At 44.1% G+C, this 10,000-nt stretch overlaps 2 protein-coding genes across 5 annotated transcripts in view; one reads left to right on the top strand and one right to left on the bottom strand.

Annotated features, from left to right (window-relative positions):
• mfap2 (microfibril associated protein 2) overlaps window positions 1-4,770 on the top strand; it is a 6,764-nt gene extending 1,994 nt beyond the window's left edge. Inside the window, exons 3-9 of the mRNA XM_076037299.1 lie at window positions 776-823; window positions 1,230-1,256; window positions 1,344-1,433; window positions 1,543-1,584; window positions 1,681-1,768; window positions 3,779-3,852; window positions 3,937-4,770. Coding sequence (XP_075893414.1) covers window positions 776-823; window positions 1,230-1,256; window positions 1,344-1,433; window positions 1,543-1,584; window positions 1,681-1,768; window positions 3,779-3,852; window positions 3,937-4,040 — 473 coding nt within the window. The 3' untranslated portion in view covers window positions 4,041-4,770. The remainder of the gene's footprint in view (window positions 1-775; window positions 824-1,229; window positions 1,257-1,343; window positions 1,434-1,542; window positions 1,585-1,680; window positions 1,769-3,778; window positions 3,853-3,936) is intronic.
• crocc (ciliary rootlet coiled-coil, rootletin) overlaps window positions 4,547-10,000 on the bottom strand; it is a 31,980-nt gene continuing 26,526 nt past the window's right edge. For 3 of the 4 annotated variants that reach the window (XM_076037290.1, XM_076037287.1, XM_076037289.1), the window contains exons 34-37: window positions 8,766-8,966; window positions 8,082-8,213; window positions 6,346-6,519; window positions 4,834-5,608 (exon numbers count right to left, since the gene is read on the bottom strand). In XM_076037290.1, coding sequence (XP_075893405.1) covers window positions 5,522-5,608; window positions 6,346-6,519; window positions 8,082-8,213; window positions 8,766-8,966 — 594 coding nt within the window. In that variant the 3' untranslated portion in view covers window positions 4,834-5,521. Of the gene's footprint in view, window positions 4,696-4,833; window positions 5,609-6,345; window positions 6,520-8,081; window positions 8,214-8,765; window positions 8,967-10,000 lie in introns of those variants that run through there. The other variant, XM_076037288.1, reaches the window with a different exon arrangement.

Here is a 10,000-nt window from a genome sequence, read left to right as displayed (position 1 = left end):
GCTTCAGAGGTCACGTCGTGACGTTTGCTTATCAGCACCTCCAAAGTGCCCCGGTCACCAACGCTTATTTGTTTATGTGGAGCTCTTAAAATGAAAGAAAACAAAATAAATAAAAGACAAAAGCTCAGAGAAGATGATGCAACTTAATTTAACTTCACTTTTATATCCATGTTTACACAAATATGGCCAGATGGATGATGGTTGTGTTTAATCAAGTAAGGGGCGACCAAGACGAAGACAAAGGAATCACTCTCTGGCTAATTTCAAATCAACCTCACATCTGCTCTGAACGTATTACACAGTGTTTTACCATTGTTGTTTGTTTGTTGCAATTTGTCATCTGTTTTTGTTTATTAAAGTGAGAGAACAGCGTCGACTGCGTTATGGGTGGTTGGCAGGAAACATAGCAAGACGAGTCGGGACAGTTTACTTTGGAGAGGTTTTCCCGCAAACACTTTAGCGACGCCGTTAACAGTTCTTCTGTTGCGCGCTGAGCGCTGATGAACTGATTTGACGCGATGAACCCTGCTGCGCAACATTCTTCTAATCGTCATCATGATTACTGTGCTCCCGAGTGTATGAAACTCTACTTTTTTTATGACCTCAGCATCTCAGTTGTTAACACGCTCTAGATTTGTGATGTCGAAATATAGACTTGGAGCGGCACACACACACACACACACATATGAATGCGTCTAATGTCTCACTTCACCGCTGTGCACCAAAATCATCGACTCCACTGATACTTCATTGTTTCAAAATAAAATGTCCACAGTGCTGCTGCTCGCCCAGGCCCAATTTCAGGATCAGGTCCCTTATTTGGGTGAGTTTGTTCAGCCAATATTGTTGTTGAGTGTTCCAGCTCACAGCCACCACACATGTTCTCCATTTCCCATTATCCTCTAAGATGTGATGTGTCACCTAGCCTCAAGGACGCCTCCAACAGTGTTTTGTTTTTTTTCCTCCTTCCAATAATCTGTTCCATAGCAATTGTCATTACAGAAACAATGCTTTGACCAGTAAGCTTTGTAAACATCTTGAATATGACGTCATGCATGAGGTCATTTTCTGTGCACAGGTGCTTAATTTTATGTGTTGCATATCGAGCGTGTGTGCGTGTGTGCGTGTGTGTGTGTGTGTGTGTGTGCGTGTTTGGACGGTTTCTGGCTGTAATTGCTTTCACAATGTTGAGCTCATGCAACATTTTTCTCTGCCTCCCCAATTCACAGAGGATTATGGCCCAGATTACTTTCCAGGTAAATCACTCAGGCACATTCCCTGATGTTTATATCACTTTTGAACATCAGCGAGGGCTCAAAACTTTCCCTCTCCGTCATGCACAGAGAGCCCAGACGCTGAAACTCCCGATTCCCCTCCTGGAACCTACCAGCAGCAGGTTCGCCTTCAGCCAGTGGTCCGTCCCAACAGTCCAGGTACGTCTGGTTCAACCCCCTCCCCCTTTTTTGGCTCTTGGTTTTGTATAAGAATAGCTGTCTTTGTGTGTAGTGCTTACTGTAAATTTGTTTCCCATACTGATGCCAGGGTCTGACTTGGAGACCGAACCCACAGAGCCCGGCCCTCTGGGTAAGAGCACGTTGGGCTCGGGGAGGAGGGTAAATGATCAGCAGTTTAATACGGAACATAACGGATCTCTTTCGTCTGTGTTTGGCACTGTTTCAGACTGCAGAGAGGAGCAGTATCCCTGCACCAGACTCTATTCTGTTCACAAGCCATGCAAGCAGTGCCTGAACAGCCTTTGCTTCTACAGGTGAGACAATAATCACATTCTCTCAGGAGGTCGTAACGCAAGCTACGCATCAGCCTTAAATCCAAAATGTTTCTTCTGAAAAATGACCTTTACAGTCTTCTGGCTATATTAATGACTTCCAAAACCACCAAACCTCATATTAGTGGTCAAGCAGCAGAGAGATGATATTATGTTTCTATTTGTTTTAAAGGCCTTAGCTGCTGCTTTATGAGATTGTATGTTATCAAATCAACACCTCCTATGATCTTCCTCTGCTCCACTGATTCATAATGAGAGAATAATGAGTGTCTTTTTATTTAATTAGTTCAAGACAGTGTAAAATTTGGCTTGACATACCGTATGTTTTTTCTTTATTGGTAAAAGCTTAACATACTTCCCATAAACATATCAATAAAAATGTATAATCACAGCACAATTAAAGTAATTTGGTTTTCCTACCCTTAGACCAGTTCTGATATATATATATATATATATATATATATATATATATATATATATATATATATATGTATGTATGTATGTATGTATGTATGTATGTATGTATGTATGTATGTATGTATGTATGTATGTATGTATGTATGTATATATATATATATATATATATATATATATATATATATATATATATATATATATATATATATATATATATATATATATAAGAATATACATAGAACAATAAGGGTCTTGCTCTTAGTTGCCTTCTTGCGCCGGCAATTAAAAAAAAAACCCAACAAAAAAACAAAAAACACATCTGACAGTGGCTTTAATACAAACCAGGCTTCCTTAAAAATTGTATGCACTGGACCTTTAAAGTTGGTGGGCGACACGGTGGGGCAGTGTTTAGTGCTGCTGCCTCCCAGAAAGAAGGTTGTGGGTTCGATTCTGGACCTAGAGCCTTTCTGTGTGGAGTTTGCATGTTCTCCCTGTGCCTGCGTGGGTTCTCTCCGGGTTCTCCGGCTTCCTCCCACAGTCCGAAAACATGCACGTGAGGTAAATTTGGAACTCTAAATTGTCCTTAGGTGTGAGTGCCCCATAGCCCTGCATTGAACTGGCGACTTGTCCAGGGTGTCACCCTGCCTTTGCCCTGTGACAGCTGGAATAGGCTCCAGCAGACCCCCACAACCCTGAGTGCAGGAGGAAGCGGGTCTAGAACAGAGGTGTGCAAACCTTTTGACTGGTGGGCCAGTGTATTGGTGACCTACCTCATAGGGAAAAAATATTTCATGAGATATGTAGAAAACATGTCTTTTAGTGTCAATTGAAAATGAACAAAAGCAAACTTACAACAAAATATTAGGGATGCAATGATATTCGGTGTATTGCTGAACCCCTGGACGCCCTGCCCTGTTCAGTACGGTCCATCATCATCATTGGCAGTAAGTAGTGGTCGAGTACAACTGTCCTCCTTGGTCCTTGTGGGACTTCAGGTGGGCGAAGAGGCCAATCCTGTGTCCACATGTTTTGGTGCAATGTGGGATTGGTGCAGAATCTTTGTCCTGGCTTGGAGGTCCTGGTTTTCAAAGACCCTCTTTCTCAGTCTCGAGAAATACACACTGGCAGAGTTGAGGCGGAGGTGTACTTCCTCATCAACGTTTGCCTTGGGGGACAGGAGGCTCCTGAAGTAAGTGAAGTGGCCCACAATTTCGAGACTGGTCCCATTGACGGAGATATTTGGAGGTGAAACTGGCGCAGTATTGCTGGGAGGTGGCAGGTAGAGGACCTGGGTCTTCTTGAGGTTGAGAGCCAGTCCAAGCTGCTTGTATGCTGTTGCAAAAGCATCTAGAAGTAGCGGTAGGTCCTTCTCATAGCGAGTTACAAGGGCATTGCTATCAACATACTGCAGTTCAGTGATGGATGTGATGTTGGTTATGATGATGGGCCGTAGTTTTCCCACGCCTGGTCTAGAAAACGGATGAATAGTCAGTTAAGTATTTTATTCCGTCGACATAAAGATGACATTGGTTTTTCTTCCTCGTGACCTGTGACCCCTGTCTGCTCTCCGCGAAGCCTGAGACGGGTGTACGTCATCAACAAGGAGGTGTGCGTGAGGACTGTGTGCGCGCACGAGGAGCTGCTCAGAGGTGGGTTGTCCGCGCGGGCTCAGCCGTTTTGCGCGACTTTGTGTCGCGACGCGCCATTCACTCCACAATTTTTTCCGTTCGCAGCCGACCTGTGCCGTGACCAGTTCTCCCGCTGCGGCGTGGCGGCGCTGAGCGGCGGCTGCTCGTCACTAGGGGCCAGCTGTGGGAAGAGCTGCGGCGGCTGCTGATGATGGGAGCTGGATATCAGGGACACGACCTGCCCGACGTACTGCCCCCTTTTCCACCACTGTCTCACCCATCGTTGTCTCCTTCCCCCTCCCCCTGTCCCTCCCCCTCCTCACCTCCTCCCAGTGTGTCTTTTAATGTACACATCATTACTCGTGTGCTCAGAGCACGTCTGCATTTGATTTTTTTTTTTTTTTTATACACGTGTATGGATAATGTACTCCAAAGAACATTGATGATTGTATAAATCACTGGTGCTATAAAATCATCACACTGGTGCTATAAGATTAAAGATGCACATACAATTGCATTTTTTTTTTTTTTTTACATCTTCTTATTTGACATATTGTACCGTATTAATCTCAAATCTCCATATTTGTAGGCACGTCGCTGTGCTTGTGTTGAGAAGCAGTTGTCCTGACGATCAGCCCACAATGTCAGGAAGTCGCTGTGCGCCGGCGTCGGACGAAGCTACTCCATATCCAGCGACTAGCAGTCTAGTTTTATCTTTAAATCTGACGAGAGGATGTCACTGACAAGTAACCTCAGTTCTGGACTACTGCCACCTGGATCTGCGCGTCCCAAACAAGCAGAGATCTAATGTAAACACACTCCAGTGGCGACGAGTGCCTGCCTCTGTACTGCTGCTTTGTAAAACTGTCACCATGAAGAGAAAAAGAAAAGAAAAATTAAAATCTTTTTTTTTTTAATTTTTACTACAACAGTCCAGTGCTCGGTTGTCATGCGTCTTTTTTTTTGGTACTGAACATGCAGTATTCACCACAAGACACAAAATGCATCACAAACAGTGAGTTTATTCTGCCCATGCGGTCATTATGTAGCCATTAATCATTAGCCTGTTAGCGTTTTACCGTGTACCATATAAAACTAATACGATTAACTCACAAAAAAAACACACACGCAACCATCAAAGCGCATTACTCGAAGGTCGTAAAACTGTTTACAACTGACGTACGCGGCAAAATATGTTCAAGAAAATACAGTGCAGGTTAGTGTACTTTGTCCATTTGTTTCCTAACTCACGCACGCACGCACATACGCACGTGCACAGTGAAGAGCTTCCTGGCATCCTCTCAGTGTCTCTGACTGTTGATATAAATGGGAGGAGCTAGCTGAGCAACTGGCTATCTTTTGATCCTGTGTGATATCCAAGTTCTGTCTGGATGGGACGGGTTGAGGGTTCCGTGTGTAGGACCCTGTTGAGCAAGAATTACATACAGTTTCTAAGCCTGCCAGCAAGTGACAGACTGCTGGTGGGTTTGTTTTTCTAATTCAGCAGAATAGCCAGAATCTCCGCTTCTGCTGCCATCGTAAAAAGCTTCAATGTTCCTCATAAAAAAAATATAGTGACACAAAATAAAATGCTTTCTCCTTAAGAAAATAGAACACTTGTTGGGTCCACTGAGTAAATACTTGCTTTCAGACATTCATCATTGCTGGGTTAGAGGGGTGCTGCTGGTACTCAGTTCCCTGCCGGCAATAAGGAGGACGGGAGGGAAGGCTGTCGCCTCTTCATCTCTTGCTGCAGCTGCTCCTTCAGGGTGGAGACCTGCCAAAGAAAAGAGTGACAAAAGCAATATGTTACACTGGAGATGTAGCACAGCCAAGCATGGTGGATTCCAGCAATCAGCTGTGATTTAAAACTGTAAAGGTGTAACTGTAGAGGTTTGACTTTCCTGTTTTTTTTAATCAGAATTATGTATGTAATCTATCTTCAAGTATATTTTTTAATTCTTTTTAAGGAAATAGATCCTCATCCGTATTCTCTTCTCAGTGCTTCCCTAATGAAATCATCTCTTGCAGAAATGTGTCAACTCTTTTCATTTTACAAAGGACGTTACATTACATTACGTCACGTCACGTCACGTCACGTCACGTCACGTCACGCCCCGTCACGTCACGCCCCGTCACGTCACGCCCCGTCACGTCAAGTAAAGCTAAGTTACGGCAAGCCACGTTGAGTTACGGCAAGCCAAGTTAGTAAGTTAGGTTGAGTTGAGTTAAGTCACGTTAAGTCAAGTTTAGTTACGTTCCGTTTAGCTACGTTTGACCACGGCAGGCTACGCAGTGTTACGTAAAGTTACGATAAGTGAAGTAAAGTCTTGTTAAGTAAGTAAGTGATGTAACGTTAAGTAAAGCTACATTACGTGAAGCTTAGTCAGGTCAAGTTGGGTTTAGTTAAGTTGAGTTACGTTACGTTTAGTTCGATTACGTTACGTTACGTTACGTTACATTTGGAGGCTGAGGAGGACTGGGGCTTAGCAAAAGCAGCCGCGCTGTGCGTACCTGCTCCTCAAGTCCTTTGACTCTGTGGCGGTGAGCTCGCTCTCTGGTGACCAGCGTTCGTTCCGCATCTCTGAAGCTGCACCGAAGTCTCTCCGACTCCCGCAGGGCCTCGTCGCGCTGGCTCACCAGGCTCTCGCACAGACCGTGGGACTGCTCCATCTCGACCAGCTGCGTCTACTCACACACACGCACACACAGACACAAACCAAAAAATGTTAATGAAAAAAAAAAGAAATGAAAAGGAGGGGTTTGCGTCCCTGTTGGTTGTTTAGTGCAGCGATGTTTTATCAACAGCGAAGCGAATAGCAGCGCATTTTTGTTGACCTGGAGGTAAACCGTCCTCGGGATTTCTAGAAGAATGCAGCCATAAAACAAAGTATGGGACGTTCCTTCCCGAAACGACTTTGCTGGGTCGTAGCTACAGGGTGCACCGAGGAGGCTGCACAAAGAAGATACAGATGTGTCTGGCAAACATTTAGCCCGTCGCCTGTAACAAAAGGCTCTAACAAGAAAATGACGTCGGATCAAGCGAGGAGGTTCGTGGGGTCGGGCGGGAGGGTCGCTGTGCTTCGGCATTGATCAGGACAGAAAGTTAAAGGGCAAAAGTTAGAAAGATCAAATGGGAAATTTAGCATGTGGGTCGCGTACATGGAACACTCAATAAATAGGACGGAGAGACTCGGCCTTCCCAGAGGGGTAAACACAACAAATCTGTTGTTCACGTCTCGGAGACAATGAACATCTGTGTTTTATTGGCCTGGAGAAGGTCCTCTGACAAATGGCTGACGGCCTCTTTAACGCAGACCTCCAACACCCACACAGGAGGCCACGTTAAATCACACAGTGAGTTCATTCTCATCCTTCATCTGCCACAGTTCAAAAATACGGCTCCACGTTTTTTTTTTTTCGCGTGAGAGCGAGGGAGTTAGTTGCAAAGAACGATTAACGCACAAGATTTAAAATTGGCCTGAGCTCAAAAGCAATCGTTCCCTGCAAAGTTGCCGCTGAGGCTTGACTTCTCCACTTGAATAGAGGAAAACACACAGCTCGACGACTGTTGTTTCCTGTCGTTAGACATTAGATTTAGATTGAGATTAGTTAGGATTGTTTTAACCTTTCTTACAAAATGTCCACTCTATGCATGAAATAATTGAACAGAGTCACTCGTTATTGAGACAGATGACAACGCAACGTTTCACAAAAACATTTAACATCGAATTGAAGGTTGCCTGGGAAACGATCAAATTAGTCATTCTTGTTAAAACCAAAAGTCTGCCAATCTGAAATGATTAACGGCTTTGTGTGTAAACATATAATGGCACATTGCAACTAATGTTAATGTTGATTCCTGTTTTACGACCTCACGTTTGAGCGAAAACATCTCTTCCAGCAGCAGCTGTGATGTCAGAGTGAAACCACAAAACCTCAAGCAGATCCACGTGCTACTGGAGATGCATTCTGGACCTGCTCTCCATGTAAATATGCATTCCTACTAAATTAAAACAAAACCTACTTATATTTAGTGTCTCTAAGGTGAAAATGACACAAATGTATTCTCATGTTGCATGCTGGGCCTTTAGAGCTTCAGCTTTGCCCTTCGGGTTTGTCCCTTCAGAGTCACTATTGAGTAAACTGAGCGAAGCAGCTCAGTAAATATGTTCTGTGATGATGAACGGGCACGACTCCACATGTATGAAAGTGTTGGGTATAAAGCCCGTGGGATGTGTGCGTCTCACCTGCAGCAGCATTATCTGCTGCTGGGCCTCCTGCAGCTCCTGCTCGGCCGTGTTCAGCGAGCGATCCAGGCGGCCTCTCTCAACCGACAACCGCATGCTGCTCTCTTCCGTCTTCAGCTTCTGGCGCTCAACCTGATAAAACGACATACCGTGTGCAAAAAACGTCACCTATTTGTTGAAAGAAATAAAAAGTTGCAAAACAGCTGGATCGCTGCCGTTTCGAGTCTGAAATCTGAAATATTTTTCACACTGCTAAATTTCCACTATACTTCTAGCCGTGGACAAAGCCTTTTCTCTTCTTTTTATTTTTTACATGCTTCTGTTTTATTTACTTGGAGCATTGTTAGGAACAAAATTTCCCTTTGAATTAAAGTATTCTGATTCTGATTCCAAAATCATCTTGACAAGTTTTTTTGCTTTAATTTAGTCCCCTTTTCAAAGTTTTCACTTGACATACATCCAACCGATTTGGGAAGAGCTTCCCTCTGTTGAGTCAGATGAGCGGTAGCCGTGCCACCTGTGCTAAAAAATGGGAGGAACTTAGAAAATGCTGCAGCCAAATAAAAGTGGAGATGAAGAAATAAAAACTTTACAGGCAGAATGATTTAAAAGAAACAACAAATCAGCCGTAGTAGTTCAAAAGTTGTTTCTTTTTTCTTCTTTTTTTTTTTTTGAATTGCTGACCTTGTCCAGCGTGTTCCTCAGCGCGTCCTTGTCCTTCTCCAGCCTCACCGCCTGCCTCTCTGCGTCCTTCTTCTCCGTCTCCAGCATGGCCACCGCTCGCTGCAGCGCCCGCAGCCGCTCCTCCACGGCGGCCCGCTCGGCCTGCGCCGACTGGGCGCCGCGCTGGGCCTCGGTGATAGAGGCGGTTCTCTGACGCAGGACCTGACGGAGGAGGAACGAAGCTGATGAGAGTAGGCAGCGCAGCAGAGGACACAAGCCGAGCGTGCTTACCTCCTCTTTCTTCCAGAGAGACAATTACAAAAGATAGAGGTGTGATTCCTTCTGCAAGAGCGTATACAGTATAGGTTCCCTGAGGTGAGCTGACTGAATAAAGGAGACTTAAACCTGAGTAAGCTGCTGCTGCTGCTGCTGCTGCAACTCTGATCCATTCACAGTAGCTGCAAAAGTGACAGGCTCCCTCATTGTGCCTGATTATAAATAACGGCTTCTATCTAAATGCCAGTCTACACTCAGTCGTAATGGTGTAGACTGGCACTAATCCATTATGACAACTGGTTAACAGCAGGGTCTGGCCTTTTTTTTTTTTTTTTTTTAAATTTTGGCATACATTTTCCCACTTTGTCTCTTACAGTTACAACTGCACAACTGAAAAAGTCACTCAGCACCTATGAGACTTTCCGTCTTACATTTTTCCAAATGTTGCCCTTTCAAAGACTTTAAATGAGACACAGTTAACTATATACAGTCGGGTATGGGAAGCGCTTCAGACCCATAGTTCACCACAGGAAGTTACAGCCAACTATGGCAGCAATGCATACCTGTGCATCTACCAAAACACCTACACGAACATTCAATCCATTTGTATTCACATTCATGTTTACACACAGCAAGATGAAACTGAGTCAGTTAAAATCTGGATTCTAGAATCTGGGATCTAATTGCTTTCATGTACTCGGTCCATCTGGACCAAATTAGGTCAAATTTTTTTCTCTTTTGGATTTATTTTTTGGGAAAGCGACAATCGTTCCATAAAGTGAAATGTCATGTGTTATTTCTGTCCACTCCTCATTGATGGCTCAACAAGATTCAATGGCATCTTTAATCTTACGTCACTAATGAGTCCCGGGTGAAGAGCATTTTTCCAGCACAACAGGCTTTTTTTGTTGGTTCTGCCCATTTATTTGAGCTTTTATCACTTATTTTAATGATGTTTGAATAGAAGATTCAATGACAGG

This window comes from Nelusetta ayraudi, unplaced genomic scaffold (assembly GCF_046127955.1).
Source record: "Nelusetta ayraudi isolate G7.1 ecotype Tasmania unplaced genomic scaffold, CSIRO-AGI_Nayr_v1 ptg000050l, whole genome shotgun sequence".
Lineage (NCBI taxonomy): Eukaryota > Metazoa > Chordata > Actinopteri > Tetraodontiformes > Monacanthidae > Nelusetta > Nelusetta ayraudi.
This window is presented reverse-complemented; position numbering and strand designations above follow the sequence as displayed.